The sequence below is a fragment of the Miniopterus schreibersii genome (assembly GCF_964146895.1).
Source record: "Miniopterus schreibersii genome assembly, chromosome: 20".
NCBI classification, from domain to species: Eukaryota; Metazoa; Chordata; class Mammalia; order Chiroptera; family Miniopteridae; genus Miniopterus; species Miniopterus schreibersii.
The window spans coordinates 15362010-15380836 of NC_138122.1; the positions used below are offsets into that span (position 1 = coordinate 15362010).

General features: G+C 52.7%; 1 protein-coding gene and 1 long non-coding RNA gene across 9 annotated transcripts in view; one reads left to right on the forward strand and one right to left on the reverse strand.

Moving 5' to 3' along the window:
- The first annotated feature begins 208 nt into the window (after positions 1-208).
- On the forward strand, positions 209-18602 carry PATZ1 (POZ/BTB and AT hook containing zinc finger 1). Of its 4 annotated transcripts, none has more exons than XM_081122887.1 (5): positions 491-1824; positions 3161-3224; positions 9368-9539; positions 15496-15633; positions 17111-18602. In XM_081122887.1, the coding sequence occupies exons 1-5, from the start codon at positions 554-556 to the stop codon at positions 17527-17529; spliced, it is 2064 nt and encodes a 687-aa protein (XP_080979013.1). In that variant the 5' UTR covers positions 491-553; the 3' UTR covers positions 17530-18602. The 4 variants fall into 4 exon arrangements, with proteins under 4 accessions (XP_080979010.1, XP_080979012.1, XP_080979013.1 ...); XM_081122885.1 differs by having other exon boundaries at positions 492-1824; positions 15561-15633; XM_081122884.1 differs by lacking the exon at positions 15496-15633 and having other exon boundaries at positions 209-1824.
- LOC308549832 overlaps positions 7888-18827 on the reverse strand; it is a 28101-nt gene continuing 17161 nt past the window's right edge. For 3 of the 5 annotated variants that reach the window (XR_013997794.1, XR_013997795.1, XR_013997796.1), the window contains one exon: positions 7888-8238. This is a non-coding gene — a long non-coding RNA (uncharacterized lncRNA). Of the gene's footprint in view, positions 8239-10840; positions 10897-18827 lie in introns of all 5 variants that reach the window. The other 2 variants (XR_013997797.1, XR_013997798.1) reach the window with 1 other exon arrangement.

Below are 18827 nucleotides of genomic sequence, written 5' to 3' on the forward strand. Positions count from 1 at the left end.
GCGCCCTGCCGCCGCCACCGCCTTCGCCTTTTGTTCCCTCTGCTCCGGCGCCCCCGCCCCGGCTCGCGCTTTGCAGGGGACGCAGCGCGCGCCCCCAGCGGGCCCGGGAAAAGCCGCGGCGCGCGCGCGCGCCTGCGCGGCAGACCCCTCCTCCTCCCCGCGCGCGCCCCTGTTGGCCGCGCGCCGGCGCCGCCTGGCGGGCGGGAGGGGAGGTGGCAGGCGCGTTTGCAGGAGGGGCGCACCTCTTTGCTCTGTTACCCCCGGAGGTAGACCGAGAAGGGGAGGCGGGCGGGCGGAGAAGAGAGAGGAGCGCGCGATCCAGCAGGGGTAGGGGCCGCTATGTGGGGGGTGGTGCGCCCTGCAGTCTAGACAGTACGATCCGGGCAGGGGGCGTGTGCGCTCGGCGCACCTGCGAGACTACAGAGCCCGGGGCCGACACGTGTGGGGAGTGTAGACACGTCCGCTGCGCCCCTCTTGTCGCTGCCTAGGGGAAGGGAGGGGGGCGGGCAAGTGCCGCGGCCGGGTTTGTGGGGAGGGGGCGGCGGCGGCGGCCATGGAGCGGGTGAACGACGCTTCCTGCGGCCCGTCGGGCTGTTACACCTACCAGGTGAGCAGGCACAGCACCGAGATGCTGCACAACCTGAACCAGCAGCGCAAAAACGGCGGGCGCTTCTGCGACGTGCTCCTGCGGGTGGGAGATGAGAGCTTTCCAGCGCACCGTGCCGTGCTGGCCGCCTGCAGCGAGTACTTTGAGTCGGTGTTCAGTGCCCAGTTGGGCGATGGCGGAGCTGCAGACGGGGGTCCCGCTGACGTGGGGGGCGCAGCGACGGCCCCGGGCAGCGGGGCTGGGGGCAGCCGGGAGCTGGAGATGCACACCATCAGCTCTAAGGTGTTTGGGGACATCCTGGACTTCGCCTACACTTCTCGTATCGTGGTTCGTCTGGAGAGCTTCCCCGAGCTCATGACGGCTGCCAAGTTCCTGCTGATGAGGTCGGTCATTGAGATCTGCCAGGAAGTCATCAAACAGTCCAATGTGCAGATCCTGGTGCCCCCTGCCCGGGCTGACATAATGCTCTTTCGTCCCCCTGGGACCTCGGACTTGGGCTTCCCTTTGGACATGACCAACGGGGCAGCCTTGGCAGCCAACAGCAATGGCATCGCAGGCAGCATGCAGCCGGAGGAGGAGGCAGCTCGGGCAGCTGGTGCAGCCATTGCCAGCCAAGCCTCCCTGCCTGTGTTACCTGGGGTGGACCGCTTGCCCATGGTGGCTGGACCCTTGTCCCCCCAACTGCTGACTTCCCCATTCCCCAATGTGGCAACCAGTGCCCCTCCCCTGACTGGCAAACGAGGCCGGGGCCGCCCAAGGAAGGCCAACCTGCTGGACTCAATGTTCGGGTCCCCAGGGGGCCTGAGGGAGGCAGGCATCCTTCCATGTGGCCTGTGTGGGAAGGTGTTCACTGATGCCAACCGGCTCCGACAGCATGAGGCCCAGCATGGTGTCACCAGCCTCCAGCTGGGCTACATCGACCTTCCTCCTCCCAGGCTGGGTGAGAATGGGCTACCCATCTCTGAGGACCCCGATGGCCCCAGAAAGAGGAGCAGGACCAGGAAGCAGGTGGCATGTGAGATATGCGGCAAGATCTTCCGTGATGTGTACCATCTCAATCGGCACAAGCTTTCCCACTCAGGAGAGAAGCCCTATTCCTGCCCCGTGTGTGGGCTGAGGTTCAAGAGAAAAGATCGCATGTCCTACCATGTGCGGTCCCACGACGGGTCCGTGGGCAAGCCCTACATCTGCCAGAGCTGTGGGAAAGGCTTCTCCAGGTGAGAAATGCCCCCCCCCCCCATGACCTGCCCTAGTCCTGATTCATGAGACAGCTCCTTGCCAAGATCTGGGAGTGTGGGGGTCACTTGACCTTATAAGAGAGAGGCATGTCTGGTTTGGGGAGTGTTTTAACAGCCTTGCTTTTGAGATGGTGTAGCCAAGAAGCTGCTTTCTCTTCCCTCAGGGAAGTTCTCTGGAACTAGGAGTGCCCTACTGTTTCTCTTCCTTGGGGCCTGGTGGGAAGGGGCCTGGATTCCTCAGGCCACAGCCACCGGGCCTCACCATTCTTCTCCCTGGGCTCCCTTTGTGTTTCCGGCACCAGGCGTGGGGCCCCCTCTGGGGGCGGGAGGCTGGGCTCCTCCAGCGACTTTCCCCGCTTGAATGGCTGCCGAGGGAGACGCTGAAACAGAAACAAGTGCATCCTGGACTCCTTACTCTTCTGTGCCACCAAATCCCCCAGCACACAGCACTGGCAATCATAGATCAGTGAACTCCAGCTTTGCCCCTCACAGCCCCCTGGGATCACAGGGCACAGAGCTTGGCACCCAGAGTCTCTTCCTAACACCGAAATCTTTGATCAGCTCTGACATGGTGGCTCCAGAGCCTAACTGAACTCACTGGCCCTCTTTATGTTCTCAGGACATAGAGGAAGGGGGGCAGGATGTCTTTTTAGATGCACTTTTTAGTGATCCTGATAGGGAACTGAGGACTTGTCTGGGAGTGGAGGGTTTTGTTTCTCCTCTTAAGAGAATATACATTATAAAAGGCTGGTTTTAACTTGCCTGGATACTGAGGACCTTGTATGTGGAACCTAGGGATGGAGAACTCCCTCAGAGGGGCCCCAATCAGGAACCAGTCTTACCGGTCAGGCAACCCCTGCCCACCTGCTCTGGCGGGCATCTGGCTTACCAGCCCAGCTGGGGACTTAGGCTCCATCCCTTGGCCTCTGGGGACTGAATTCCATCTGGGTGGCATTCATTGGCTGCCGGCAGGAGAGGCTGGGGGAGGGGAATACTGAGTTTCTAAGGGGCTTTAGTCTGGACAATGAATCACACATACCCCCTCCCGGAAAGGCTGCAGCAAGGCAGCCCTGTCTCATTCTAAAGCCACCTCCTTGGGTCCTAGAAATCATTGAGTTTCTGGTGGGGGGAGGTGGGTAGGCAAGGTCAGAGACAAACACTCACTTCCCTCTAGAGAGGCCTGGGCCTGTGGAACCAGAGCTGGGTGGTGACTGTGTCTTTGTCATGCTGGGGTGGGAGGGGGGGGTCTGGCCAAGACTGTGGCCCCATTTTTTGAGGTCTTATTTTAAAGGCTGTCTTGGTCTCTCTTTTCCAGGCCCGATCACTTGAACGGACATATCAAGCAGGTGCACACTTCTGAGCGGCCTCACAAGTGTCAGGTAGGGGTTGGGCCAGGGCAGAGCTGGGCTGAGAGAATGCTGTTCTCAAAGCCGGGCCATGAGCCAGCTGATGTGTGTGCTGGGCCGGCTGACTGACCACCGCTTTGCACACCTCCTCCTCTGTCCCTCCACCCTCCGTCTGCTCTTCTTTGTTCTTCCCCCTGGCCCCCTTCCCCCCCCCCCCACTGCTGATGTCCCCTCCTTCGTTGTTGTTGGGTCCTGGTTCCCACCCTGTCTCCAACTCTCCTATGTTGCTTAGCTTTCCTTTCCTGGTGTTAGCCAGCTCTGTGGATGGTCGGCCACACTGCACAAGTGTTGTCCTGGGGGCACTGGCACCCCACTGGCCCCGGCTTCTGGTTCTCAGCATCTTGCAGGAGCCACCATGGGGAGGGAAGGGTTTGTAAAGGGCTTCTGGTGGTCCAGCCAACAACTCTTTCCCTTGTCTGTCAGGCAGCCTGACCCAAGTTGGAGCTCCTTCTGGGTCCTCCCAGGTTAGGGCACAAGAAGCAGGGGGTGGAGGAGGTGGAGAGGGTGGGTGGTCTTATCTCCCAAGCACTGGCACTGGTTTAACCCTTCTGAGGACTGGAGAGCAAGGTGGTTTACTCTCCTGTGAGCTCTTTGTGTAGCAGTTGGTAGGGAAGGCTGGGCAGGATTCTCACCCTTGGTTTGTCTGCTGGAACAATGTCTGGGGGCCCTGTGGCAACCAGAAACTTGAGTTTCCTCTTGGCCACTGATCATTCCTGTGTAGATGGAAAACATGCCTCTTTCTTCTCCTTGGTTACCTCCCCTCTCCTGTGCCAAGTTCCCGCAATCCGAGGGGGAGCCAGAGTTGTGGAACTCTTACTACAACCTCTGGGAGGGTACCCTGCTTCTCTTTATCCTGTTGGTGGCGAGGAGGGAGGGTTCAGGGAGACCTGTAGTGAGGGATGGATGTGTTGTAGGTAGGCCAAAGAGCCCCCAGGGGCCAGGCGTGGATGGTGTTCACAGAAGCCAGGCTAAGTAGCCTCTCCTGAGGACGATAATCCAGGGGTTGGGCTGCTGGGATCCATCTGTGCCTCGTTGCCTTCTCTCTGTCTCTGATTTTCTCATCACGGAGCACATTCTGACTCGCCCAGGTAGTGTGCTGAGCAGTCTGGCAGAGTAGGAGGAGCCCGGAGGGCAGTGGGGCTGTGCCCGGTGGCCTGGGGGGGTAACCTGCACTCTCTGCCCTTTTTCCAGGTGTGGGTTGGGAGCAGCAGCGGCCTGCCGCCCCTGGAATCTCTTCCTAGCGACCTGCCATCATGGGACTTTGCCCAGCCTGCTTTGTGGAGGTCGTCCCATTCGGTTCCTGACACCGCCTTTTCCCTTTCTCTAAAAAAATCATTCCCAGCCCTCGAAAACCTGGGCCCAGCACACTCCAGCAACGCTCTCTTCTGCCCAGCCCCTCCGGGATATCTGAGGCAGGGCTGGACTGCCCCAGAGAGCAGCCGGGCCTTTCCCCAGTGGCCTGTAGGCTAGCCTGGCCTCCTGAGAGGGTTTTCTGTGGAGGGAACAGGAGTGGCGGTTATTCTGAGACCCTTGCTTTTGGGAGAGGCCAGCAGAGTAGTTCCCACCCATCATGCCTGGCTCCTCCCAAGGAGAGTCTTTCCCAACTCAGGGAACCCAGATGGGGATAGCAAGAAGCTCCTTGGTCCTGCCCCTCCCCCCCAGGCTCCAGGTACCCCTGGGTGTCTGTCCTTGCCTAGGTGATTTTGGAGGTTGGTGCATTCCTGGGAACTAAGCCATTGGCTTCTATGCTTCCCTTCCCCTGGTATCACCTCCCCTAAAGCAGAGGTTTTCTAGAAAGGGGCCTGGCCACCCCTCCCCCACCCTGGGAGTGAATGCCCCTCTAGAGGAGACTGGTGCAATTCCAACTGGGTCAACCCCCACTGCCCTCCCCTTCCCTTCCCACTTAGACAGGTCCTGCTTTCATTTCTGGCTAGTGAATTAGACTTTTGTGTTTTGAAGTTTATTAGCAGGTCTGCTTAGGAACTAAACTAACCAGTAGCTTTGTATTGGGTCACCCCAGTATGTGGCTTTGGGGGCTGATAAAGCAGATGTATTTAGACCCCCCTCTTGGATCCCAATGGTATGCCCTTTAGCCCCCGCAGGCTCCGCGGGGATAACAGGAGTGATGATAAAAGTTTTAATTCTAACATTTGAGGCTTTGTGTGTTTTGTCCTTGGTTTGTGTCATAACACTGACATCATTGTCCCTCGGTGTATGAACCGCATCCAACAAGCATTCTCACAAACCTGCTAGCCTTGCCTCCAGCCCATAGCCAGAACTCCTCTACTTATGACCCAGCAGGTAAAGACATGCTGGCTCTCATGTACTGGGCTGGCCAGTCAGGTGTGCCTGGGCTTGGTTAACCAGCAGGGGCATCTGTTTTGCATGGTGTATCTTCTGAAAGCTTCAGAGGTGAAGAGATGGTTCTCTGGGAGTTGGTTCCTTGGGACCCCTGGCAAAGCTGCGCATATACCTTTCAGCCCCTCCTGATGCCACAGAGGGGCCAGTTACAGAGACTAGTGCCACAGCTTGAGTGAAAAGGCCATCTGAATGATGGGGCATGAACCCTCAGGCTTGGCAGTGATACAAAAGTCTCCTTGGGGGACTGAGTGTCCCTAACTGGCCCAGACTGTCCAGGTATTGCTGCATCTATGGGTGCAGTGGGCTAGGACATTTCCTCTATTGGAGCTCAGCCTGAAGCTGAGAGGCTAGAGCAGCTGTCTGCCATTGCTTCCAGTGCCCACACTTCTCAGGGGCTAGTGGGGTGGCTTGGGTTGGAGGAATAGCTCGTTAGAGGAGGAATGAATAGAGGTGGGAGTAAGGGAGCTGACACCCTCGGGAAGAAGGGGGCCAGCAAGGCCTATGGTGCTGGGCCTCCATGCATTGCCCTTAGACTTTTTCTAGGGCTGTGGTAAGGCCACTTAGGACACCCCTGAAGCTGGCAAACTTCAAAGGCCACCAAAAGTCAGGTGTGCACTAGTGTCCCTGGTACCATTTGGGCTCCATTTCTGAGCTGCTCAACCCTTAGAAAGAAAAGCTTTAGGAAGTCTGGGATGGGGAGAAACTGGCGGGGGAGGGAAGGGAGCATGACGGGCTCAGTGTGGAATGGTGATGAGCAGAGGTGAGCCAAGCTCAGGGTGGCTGGGCTGGGACCTGGCATATGTGCTTAACAATAGCAAGCTGCCTAAACACAGGGCTGTGGGCAGGGCGGCCATTCCGAGCACCACTGGCAATCAGATCATGCTACTGCAGGCTCACTCCTGTCCCATCAAGGTCCCTCTGTCTTCACTCTGTCTCCCAGAAGGGAAGTGCCTGAGTCGCCCCGGCATGGCGGTTCTAGGTGTCCCCTTCTTTGATATGTTTCTCCCTCAGCCACTCTTTTATGTCCCTTCTCTCCTGGGTCGTGTGACCAGCTTCTTTCCATCCTGTCTTGTCTGAACTTCTGGCAGATCTAGACTCAGACTCATACACTTTTAAGATTCCCTCAGAAAACCTTGGGGACTCAGCTACAAAGTGTCAATTCTGGCACAGAAAAGCCAACAATCACTTCAGTTTGGCTTTGTGACACAGTGAAAGTTTTTGTTGTGTTTGTGTGTTTTTTCTCAGCAGCAGATTTACATTCTTAATTATGTTTGCTCAGGCTGAAGTTAGCTTTCATTCCTTGAGAGATAATCAGTGGCGGATGGGGTGGGGGAGTCAGCCTGGTCTGGGATTTTAATTTTGCTTAGCTAATCCTCCAGATGGATAATCCACTTGTGGATAATTGAGGTTTGGCTTCCCATTATCTTTAGGTAGCAAAGTATGACAGGCAGTGCTTTAAAGGACAGATCTCCAAAGAAGGCTGGCAAGAGAAACAAGGCATCTCTTTCATACCTGTCTAGTGGCACCCACTCCCAGGGAATGCAGGAGACAGAATCCTCAATGCGTGCTTTCAGCTGCATTTTCTCACACCTGGTCCATGTTTAGTTCCTTTGAGTTTTGAGGCATAGACCACACTGCCTCTCATCACTGGAGGGGTGGTGGTTAGGTGACTGGCTGGCAAAGCTGGCTCTTGACTGTGGATAAATTGGCAGGTGCACCCTCCTGAGGGTGTTTACTGCAGTCTTTGCTCTGGTTCACAGGCCGGTGGGCTAGGTGGAAATTCAGTCCCCACCCCTTACCCCCACTATGACCTATAATTGGGTCATGAAGTCCCAGACTGAGGTGGGGCCCACCTGTGGCCATGAGACCAAGCATCCACAATGCTTTCTGAGGCACCTAAGTGTTCAAGTTTCCCTGCACAGTCCTGTCACCTCTCCATTTCGGGAGTCCTGGCTACCAAGTACACTGTTAAAAAGTATCAGCACCTTTCACTGACCAGAAAAGCAACCTCTACTGAGCCTAGAGATGGTAAGAGCACAGACTCAGGGGCTGGCTCACAGGCTGGCTGTCCTGTATCCTCTCAGGGTTTCCATCTGCCCAGTAGTAAATCAGGGAAGACAGGAACCCCAGGGTAGCTGGAAGGAGTGGTAGGGTACTGGTTTGGCATGGCAGGATGTTTAGACTGCTGCTTTCGCTAGTAACTGAATCATGTACTTTGGGCAAATCACTTTCTAAACTCAGCTTCCTCATTTGTCAAATGGATAAACTCAATATATAAAACAAAAGCACTATTTTATTAGCATAAATTGTTCTGTCCAAATTTGTAACATTTGCTTAAAAGATAATGACAGAACAGCAAGGCCTGTCCTCATGCACACAACAGTGGCATCTTCTGCCTCCACGGTATCACATGGGTTTGTTTCTTGCTTTCCATTGTACACTAAGGAGATAGATAAATGTACATGGTGATTTACCTTGAGGTCTCGGGACCTCAGGATATGCTTCTGTTAAACAGACACGGTAGGAGCATCTCCATTCTAGCAAGTTAACAAGGTGGCAGGTCTTCAGTGGGTTAACATTTGACTTGTAATGCACTTAAAGGTGAATGTTGCTTTCTCTTGCAGTTCTAAAACAGTAAACATGGACAAAGAGAAATGAGTCAAACTTGACTAGAACCCCTGAAACACCTCCATAGAACCAAAATAGCTTGAAAGTCACTAGACAACTCTTCTGAGGGCTTTCCTGACATTCCATGACCTCCAAGGCCGGGGTGCCTGTACAAGCCTCCACTGAGGAAAGGGTGTTGGGGAGATCAGCGTCTGAGACTGAGTTAGGTCTTAGGCACAGGAAATGCCCAGGGTCTGGGCCTGCCCTCCCAGGGTGCGGGTGCTGAGCTTCATTGCCTGAGTCATCCGCCCCTGGGACCTGGCTGTGAGTTGGTGCTCACAGCACAACTTTCTATGGCCACACTCTTGGAAGGTGATAACAGCCTGCCCCTGAGGGCTGCTGTAAGGATGGACCTCATGAGATAAGTGCCTCTAAAAGGCTAAACATGGTGCCTGCCTGGCACAGAATGAGTGCTCAGTCAATGCAGGGTAGTATCACCTTCCTTGTTATTACCAGCACTTCCCCAACTTAACATTTCACAAATGCTCCCAGAGCCTCTGCCCACTTTCTCTCTGCTCATTGTCACGTTAGCAGAACTGACACTCTCATTTTATGGGCTGCTTTTTCAATACAAACTCAATAGAATATGAAGAGCAATCTCTGTGTTTTGTCCTGCCTTTCCTTTCCATTTCCCTGTGGCCAGGACTAACGCCACTTTTGAATAAAGTAAGTAAATTGAATTCTTTGTATAAAGCAACTAGGGAAACCCAGGGTGGAGAACAGGGAGACTGGTCTGTTTATATGCCAGTAACTCTACTGTAAATTCTCTTATAGTCAGTACAACTGATGTCAGTTCTTAATGTTCACAAATGAACAAATGCCTAATCTTCATTTTGTAGGGGAGCATAGAACTTAGTGTGCAGTGTTGTGGTAGTCATTGGAACCAAGAATTCCAACTCGGGTGTTTCATGTGGGAAATAGAGCAGCTAGCTGGCATGTTGGGGATAAAGCCTGAGCCACATTCTAAAGTTCTCTATATAGGAAGTCAAATGTGTTGGCCAGAAATGGTTTTGTTTCAATGTGCTTGGTGAGGAGTCAGATGTGGAATGCCGGCTTTCCCCTCATCCTGTTTTCCTTTCTGCCCTCAGACTTGCAATGCTTCTTTTGCCACCCGAGACCGTCTGCGCTCCCACCTGGCCTGTCATGAAGACAAAGTGCCCTGCCAGGTGTGTGGGAAGTACTTGCGGGCAGCGTACATGGCAGACCACCTGAAGAAGCACAGCGAGGGGCCCAGCAACTTCTGCAGTATCTGTAACCGAGGTAATTTCCCTGCTGTTTCCTCACTTCCAGAGTATGGGCCTGAGCTTGTGTGGGAGGCTGGGGGCTCTTGACCACCCTGTCTCAGATTCCATTCCTTGCACGGCCAGCCTTCCCTTCCCACTGAGTGATAAACACCCTCATCACCCAGCTAGCTGCTTGCCACCCCTTCCTTCCCAAGAAACTTAGGATGCTTGGAATGAGAGTTCCCAGGAGATCAGCAAGTGGGAACAGGAAGAGTATTGTTACCAAGCTTGGGCCTGTAACATCTGCTGCTCAGGTGGCAGGGTAGATACTACTGAACTATTGATGTTGGTGGGAGAGTCATTAGGCCCCAAGAGGTGGGAGAAAAAGGGTTCCTGCTTGAGAGCTTTTGCTGGCTGATTCACTGGCATGTGAAATTCAGCAGCCAGGGAAGGAGGTGGAGTCTAGAGATGGAGAAGGGTCAGAAACTTTTTAGCACAAAAGATCAGAAAAAAGCCCAAACCCAGGTAGAGTGTGGCCTTGATGAGAGAATGGAAGGTGTTCTGAGCAGGGTAGCGTGCTTGCTGCCGAGGTCGGCTTAGGTGGCATCTGGCTCTGTGGCCCTGGTGTCGTGTTGGATGAAATCAGGCCTGTCCTGAACCTGAGCTTCTCCCAGGGCTTGTTTGTTGGCTGTTGGATGGGCTGAAGTTTGTGTTTTGCAAGCACAGTGTCTGTGGAGGACGCTTGTGCCGTATCTCTGCTGAAGGAGGTTGGGCAGCTGTCTGTAGTGGGTGTGAGGATGCTTCTGCACGGTGTGCTTGCTTTGGCCAGGTGTGGACGTTGCTGGGGAGTCCTATCTCCTGGGACATCCTTGTCCCAATGCTTCTGGAAGCTTTGGGTGTGGCTTATGGATTGAATACTGAACCAGGAATCAGGGGGCCTAGGGTTTAATCCCAGCCCCTCTCACCCTACTATGTGACCTTGAGCTTTCCCTTCCTCTCTCTAAACATCAGTTTCTTCATCTCTTAAATGGGGTTAAGAACACCCCCCTTGCCCACCTCAGAGGGTTGTTATGAGGATCCTGGCACACAAGGTAGATGAAAGTTAACTGAACCCCACAAGGTGCTACACACTTGGGAGGCCCATCCTTACACTTTGTAACAGTGTTAGGAAAGACAGCTCACTGACACTCTGGTTTGGACCAAGCAGAACAAACAACCCTGCAGTCCTTGGCTGGAATCTTTGGGTACCTGTGCTCTCCCCATGTGCCCTGAGGTCGCTGGTGGAGGGAGATGCTGAGTAGCTGGGTGTTCTTGGTGCCCCTCCCTGGGACTGCATACCTGGGGTTTGCCTTGAAGGCCGCTGGATGTCACTCTTTGCATCACCAAGAAACCTGCTGTGAAAGCAAGGAGGTGGTAATAAAAGCTGCTTAAGCATCTGTCCTATTTTCTGACATGTCAATAGAGCCCTTTCTGGCAGGAACTTCCCCTGGGTAGCAAGCAGTGGGGTTGTGCATACAGGGAATTATCAGGCTGTGACTGATCATCGTGACCGTGGCTGCCTCAGCTCTAGAAAAGGTTTCCTGTCTCGTTTCATCCTAACCTGGCTTCCTGACAGCACCCCCAATAACTACACCTGCTATAACATGCCATCCTCAGGCATTTCATCAAGTTTTTAAGGTTGAAGTTAGCCTGAGAATGGGTCAGAGCCCAGAAGCAGGAACCAATGAGAGTGGAGAAAGATGCTAATGAGGAAACCCAGAAAGCCTAGCCCAGATTGCGGAGTGGGGCAAGAACTGATGGACAACCCAGGGCTACAGCCCTTGGGGGCTCGGCTCTGGAGGAAAGAAGAGCTGAGAGCAGCAGGGAACAGCAGGGCAAGTTGGCCCAGTTACGAGACAGCTGATGTGGCAAAGCCAACAACTATTTACGTCAGTAATTGCTTTTCCTGGGGCTGGTAAAGAGGGCTTGGGCAGCAGCCACAGGCTACATGACTGGGATGGAGACGCCAGAAGAGTAAAAACAGAGACCACCTTATCTCAGAAAAGACAAGACTACGTCTGGATCATAAGCTAAACTGCTTTGGGTCTGAGTCAGAGCAGGAAGTCCCATTCTTCCAAGAATATAAAAGAGGGCTCTGGTCCAACCCACCCTGGGTCCTTGGAAGGAAGAGAAAACAATTTCACTTTTTATCAGAAGAGAAGGAACAGGATTCTACCTCTGGACTCATTTCTTGGGCAGAAATAGGAAGAGACTCCTCCAGGGGGAAAAATACAAAAACAAAAGAGGAAGGTAGTATTTCCAGGAAGAAAATAAGAACACCAAAGACATCAAGGCACTGGAATCAGAATGCAGAGAGCAAGCTCTGGGTCGTCCTTTGCCCTGCTCACTTGCGCCAACAAAGCTGTGAATTCAGGGAGGAGCTGCATGAATACATGAATGTTCCCATCTCTACAACGGTTTGAGCAAAGGCTAATGTCAGCCAGCTGGTCAGACGGTTGAAGTTGGATCAAGTGAATTTCCAAGTGCCCTCTGAGATCCTTCAATCTGAACAAGTCCCCCCCTTTTTTTTAAATTCCAGAGAGGGCAAGGGGGGCGGGGAGAAACATCAGTGTGAGAGAGAAACATTGATCGGTTGCCTCCTGTACCCACCCCATCCAGGGATCGAACCTGCAACCTGGGTATGTGCCCTGACCAGAAATTGAACCCACCACCCCTTGGTGCATGAAATGATGCTCCAACTAACTGCACTACACCTGCCAGGGCCCAACAAGTCTTAAGCAGTCAACTACTTATAGATCTGCCATTTTCAGTCTTGCCTGTGAAGAAGGAAAGGATTAGAGGCAGCCTGACTGCCCTAGCCCTACACTTGAGACAGATGACTTTGTTTTTGTCCTTGAGACATATCAGGATGTGGGTCAGACCTTCTGTAGAGGAAGATAATTTGTGGTGGAAAGAGTATGATGGTGAGAAAAGCTTGTGCCCTCATTTTCAAGTTGAGGACATCAAGTTAAGTTGATCAGTGGGAAGGAGAGAAGGATCTGGTAGATCACCATAATTTTCTTCCTTGCTTTTTAAATTTCTATAGCAGGGTCTTTGTATGTATGCATATGTACTGGTACGAGGAAGAGGGATTGCTTATTGGGAACGTGCCTGTGAGAGAGACATCTGGTCTCCTACATCATTGCTTCAAAGGTAGAGGAAGTCTTCCCAGTCAGAGGTGGGCGTACAAGCTGTCACCAATGCCAATCCTGGGTGCAGACAGCCTGCCATTCCCCCAGACTGAGCTGATACAAACCGACTTAGTGCCCCGGTGGCCCTGCTCAGCTGGGTAAGGCCTCACCAGGGTCTGGACGACGAGAAGGCAGTTCCCGACCCCGCACGGATGTGGAACTTGCAAAAGGAGTATTTGCTCTGGAGTGTGAAATGCAGCATAACAGACAAGAAAATGCAATGGAGGAGCAGTAGCCTTTTGGTAATAAATTCTTCATCTCTATAGAGTGCAAGGGAGGGTGGCTTGTTGGTTCTTGTGGAGTCACATGTGTGCTCATTGTCTCCATCATTCTGGTGCCTGGATCAAGCCTCCTCTGGTTCTGGTTAATTAGTGGTGAATGGGCAGTTGAGTTCAGAATTCCAACTATTTCTGACATTAAAGATGTTTTCTTCTCAGAAACTCAGCTTCTGTTTTGGCCCAACAGTTGGCTGCTGAGTTGCTCTGTGTTTAAATTCTGGGCTTTACGTGGCAGCTGTGGATCCACTCCTACCACCCTGCCATGTGGTTTTGCTATAGATAGTACAGTCTGCAGCTGGGTAAAGTCAAGAGGACCCAGCCATGTGTTTCTCAGACTGTTTTTCAGGAAAAAGCAAATTTTCATTGAGCATCTGCTGTATTCTCTTGGTATAGCACTTCCCACAAGGAATAAATGTAATAATTCCTGGTGCTCCTTCCCTCCTTTCCCATCCCCTCTGATTTGCAGTGGACCTGCCTGGGTACATCATACCACTTCAGAGGCCTCACAAGGGATTAAAAAACAACAACAAAAATTCCCTTCTAAAGTGGCGTCATCGTATCATCAGAAAGTCATGAGTGATATCTATGCTGGTTGTTGGGGCCACAGCACCCAGCAGGTTGCTAAGATCCTCTTCCATTAGCCTCATCTGCTCACTCCTGACTATACCCTCCTTCTTTGGAATGTTTTGAGATAAGCCAGTCTGTCCCCTGTAACTGGCCCCAGGCAGACCACTGTCACAGCACAGGACAACTTGCTCTGCCAAGCAGCGCAGGACACCAGCATCTGGCCCAAGTGGGTCTGTGAAGTAGCTGTGTCAGGAAAGGAAGGAAAATTCACTCAGTCTCCCATTTCCTCCAGAAACACCAAGCTCTATTGCCAGGGGAGTGTTTGTTAAATAAGTTTCCTGTAGGGCAGCCCCTATCAGTGGCTTCCATTCTAATGGAAGAGAAATGCATGAGTGTAAATGGTGATAAGGAAACTTATTGCAAAAGTCCAAGGGATGTTTCTAGGACCAGGGCCAGGGCCAAGACACGGGAACCATTAAAAAGAGTCAGCCCAGTGGTTAAGGACCACATGTGGCACACGGTCCTGGGGCTGGAGTCCCTACTCTGCCATTTAGTAGCTATACATGTGACTGCAAGTTACTTAACCTCACCAAGCCTTTTATTTTTTCATCTATAATATAGGTAGTATAAGAATTCCTAGTTCATAGGGTGGTTGGGGGAATACTGCAGAATATGTACAATGTGCTAGGCCCTGGCACACCATCACCACTTGTTGTAGGTGAACTCTTACTGTAGTTCTAGCAGTGTTCCAAAGGCCATGCCAATTCAGACTTTTTAAAACGAGCCTCGTGCAGACACTACATAGTACTCTTCAGCCTCTGACCCTATAGTAATGGATCCCATTGTTATTCTGTAGCTGTAATTTTCAAAAGGAATGCAAGTACCTAAGAATGTCAGCCAGATCCTAGTGAATTAAAGGACATCATGAAGGCACTGGCCCTCCAAGTGGGCCTTATGCTAAAAAGCTTCACTTCCTGCTGAAGGCACTTTCTGATCCTTGACCATAAACGGGGTTTGATGACACAGCTCCTTTCTGTGCGACCCAAGTCGAAATCCTGGTTCCATATCCTCAGACTTGTGGGTGGTGTGCAAGTTGGCCCAAGATCTACTCTTCCCAGCCTGAGATATCACACAGCTCAGATTGACCGGAGGATCTGTGTTGGGCTGGAGTAGCTCCAAGATGGCTGGACTGTCCTTCCACAAAATAAAGACAAAGATCATCCCTGTTTCTTCCTTAAGTGAACCTGATGGATGCTCCAAAACTGAACCAAAAAGACACCACGAATAAGAGATGACTACACCCCTTTAATGTAACTTCCTATTTTTCTTGTTCTTCAAACCTCTAAACCAAGTTACCAAGTCCAGTTATTCTGAAGGTTAAAAAGTTAGAATAGAACATGTCCTAATAAATAGAAGGAGTGCTCCTGGAGGCGTCCCTTTGGTGTTTCATCTTGCCTCCATCTGATTTATTGTACCATTTACTTTTACAAGTGTTAGCAAGCGTTCTGCTGGCTGGCGGCCCGTGGCTGTTTTGGAGCCCCGTGTGCTTTTCTGACTGCATTTCTAGCTGTGGTCCCTCCAGCTAACCTGGGGCTGTGGGACTACTCAAACCACTCTTTACTGAGGTGTCAAGCAAGCCTAGAGGCAGGAGAAGGATCTCAGACCATCCTTGGGCCTGGGCCCTCCACTGCAGCCTTGCAGAGTGGGCTCTGCAGAGAAACTGATTCAAGAACAGTGCCACCCTTCATCCTGAGCCAGGTGGCTCCCATGGTTGCAATTGTTTTTGAGCCAAGGAGGGGCCCCTTCTAGGTGCAGCTGACCTAGGAATGCTAGCCGGAGCGGCCAGAGGAGAGGCTTGGGGGAAGCAGAGGTATCTCTGTGCTGGCCGCGGGATCTCATCTCCTTTTGTCTTGTTTAGGTTTCTCCTCTGCCTCCTACTTAAAGGTCCATGTTAAAACCCACCACGGTGTTCCCCTTCCCCAGGTCTCCAGGCACCAGGAGCCCATACCGAATGGGGGAGCAGCGTTCCACTGCGCCAGGACCTATGGCAACAAAGGCAAGCGACCCCTTGCTCTGCACTTTGCTTCTCTGCGCAGACTGTGTTGTGGGGGCGCTGGGCCGGGTGTGGGGAGGCGGGAAGGCTGCCGGCTTGCTGGCCGCCTCAAGGAGGCTCAGAGATCTGAGTGGCAGTGGCCTCCAGGACAAGAGTCACAGTGGGTATCTCACTCCAGGGCAGTGAGTGAAGCTTTAGGGCACTGCCATGATCCAGCCCCCGCCTCCTCTTCCCCAGCCCTCCTTCCTTGCTCCTGGCCAGCCCCCTGCTATCTGGAGCCCTGCAAGGATGTCCCAGGCTCAGGGCTGGAAGAGGAGCCCTGCATGATGAATTACTTTGGGCTTGTCTGTTGCCTGTGGCCCTTGAAGGGTGGTGTGGAGCTGTGCTGAATGCTTTCTCCTTTGACCTTGCAGGGCAGGGGGAGCCAAGGGCTGGCCTCCTCCTTGATAGGTGTGACTGGTTTCTATGAATGCCCTTTTCAGAGGGCCTCTGGCTAAGTTTGTGAGATGCATGGCGATAAATGAGCTACCTGACAAGCTACCTAACCGCCTCTGATCCGAGTTGGTTTGCATAGAGCTCCCTAAGCCCCACCTTCACTTGTTGATTCAGGTTGTTCTGTGGTATTTCAAGTTGTTGTTGCCTTGGGGATAATGCCAGGGGCTTGGTGGATGGCAGAGATGGCATGCTCCATGCTCCCATCACAGACCTCCTTTCCCGGCATGGCTCTTTGAACCCAGGCAGGAAGCTGCTGATTGGTGGAGGACTCCATTGTGGGCTGGGCAAGGCAGAGCAGTGAAGGTTGTCTTGAGGTCTAGCTTGTCCTGGGTTCTGTGTAGGGACAGATAGCCAGCTGCGTTGTTTGAAGTTGCTTTTAATCTCTGTGCTTTGGCCACTTTGCCCAGGAAAGGTTTTGGCAGAAATAAAGTGGTAAGGGCAGGGCTTGTGTTTGCAGCACTGGGAAAAGGACTGGCTTCTTTCTCAGCCATCAACGACGTCTGCTGACTTGAGGACCCTGCGGCTCTGGTTCTGCGTTGCTAGGGCGCAGCTAGTCTGGTGCAGAGGTGAGGCCATTGACATACCTGTTCCGCATCGTCAGAGCAGCCAGTTTACCTTCAGAGGTACCCAGGAGGGCTCCTACAAGTTGGGGGTCTTTGAGTTGTTCTGGGCAGAAGCAGTGGAGGTCCCTCTCTGTACCCCCTTCCTTGAAGCAGGCTGAGATGATGGTGAGCGGTACATGTGCACCTGCATGAAGAGTGCTCAGCAAGGGAGGCTGGCAGCCCCAGGGCCCTGCTGTCTCACCCACATAGGTACACACCAGACTCCCTGACTGACCAGCCGAACCTCGGTGGGTTCTGCCAGGACAGTGGATGGCTGTCGGCTGCCCTCCACAGGCCTGTGAGCTGGCCCCTCACAACCCCTCCAGGAGGGGGCATGTCCAAAGCCTGGCCTCATCTCTCCTCTGTGTTTTGTTTTCTCCTAGAAGGCCAGAAATGCTCACATCAGGATCCGATTGAGAGCTCCGACTCCTATGGTGACCTCTCGGACGCCAGTGACCTGAAGACGCCAGAGAAACAGAGCACCAATGGCTCCTTCTCCTGTGACATGGCGGTCCCCAAAAACAAAATGGAGTCTGACGGGGAGAAGAAGTACCCCTGCCCTGAATGCGGGAGCTTCTTCCGCTCCAAGTCCTACTTGAACAAACACATCCAGAAGGTGCATGTCCGGGCTCTCGGGGGCCCTCTGGGGGACCTGGGCCCCGCCCTCGGCTCACCTTTCTCTCCCCAGCAGAACATGTCTCTCCTCGAGTCCTTTGGGTTTCAAATTGTTCAGTCGGCGTTTGCATCATCTTTAGTAGATCCTGAGGTTGACCAGCAGCCCATGGGGCCTGAGGGGAAGTGAGGCAGATGCTGGGTCCCCTTGGAAACGGCCATCTGGGGACTACTGAGAAATGCTGTGAATGCGGAGGGAAGTGATGTCTTTGGGTTCTGTAGCTGAGGTTTTTATTCGTTTTTAAACCCCGCTCCCCACCTTATCATCCCACCCCTCTCCACCACCCATTCCCCCAATGGTCTTTAGAAATAGATCCTCATCTGATACTCTGCAGAAGTATCTGCGAGACCCAGTATGAGGCAAAGGCAGGAAACACTACATAGGCCTTCAAGGCAACACCAGTCCCAGTTTCTCTAATGGGCGGAAGCTGGAATTCCTGGTGCTCAGTTCTTAGTGAACCCCACCCCAAACCTACACCTTATGGCATTCTGGTCCCCTCCCACTTCTCTAATCCCTCATTCCCCCATCTCATATCCTTCAAAAGAAAACACAATAGGGTCTCCACCCACTTACACAACTCTGATGCCCAACTGTCTTTAAGGAAGCTGGAAGCCTATAGCATCCCATGGACCATGGGGTGAGTGTCCTCCTAGAGCCCCATGAGCTTGACCCTTGACCTGGAGGGCCCCAAACCTTTCTGAGCCCTGCTTGGAGGCTAGCATTTTGCTACTAGGACAAGCTTAGCTATTGAGGACACTCCCACCCCAAATTCCAGTTCTTACGTGATTTTAACCATTCAACTTGCTGTTGGGTTTTAATTCTCTAATTATTATTATTATTGTTATTATTTTTTAGGACCAGTTGTAGTGAATTGCTACTGAAAGCTATCCCAGGTGATACAGAGCTCTTTGTAAACCGCAGTCACAAGTTAGGGTTAGTATTAAACTTTGTTTAGATGTACCATAATTAACTTGGCTAGTTGATTGTTTGAAGTCTATGGAAGAAATAGTTTTATGCAAAATTTTAAAAATGCCAGTCTGGTCAGGGAGATAGGGGGTTTAGTGCTTTTGGGAGCCAGGAAAGCAAGAAAGCTGGCAGGTGGGGACATTGTGTACCTCGGTTGTGTCACATGTGAGCAAGCCCAGGTTGACCTCGTGATGTGAATTATCTGATCAGACTGTATTAAAAACGTTAGTACGTTACTTTACCGGCTCCCTTGAGTCTGGTTTTTCAGCTATGGGAGTCTTTGCGACCCAGAGGATAGGCATTCTACACCCCTGCACCTAGAGTGGGGATGGGATCCCAGGAGACCTGTGTTCCCACTGAGGTCTCAGCTGCCAGCATTCACCCATTTGTTCCACAAATACTTCACTCCTGTTGTCTTCACTACTGTGTGCCATGCCCAGCCTCAGACCCTGGGGATACAG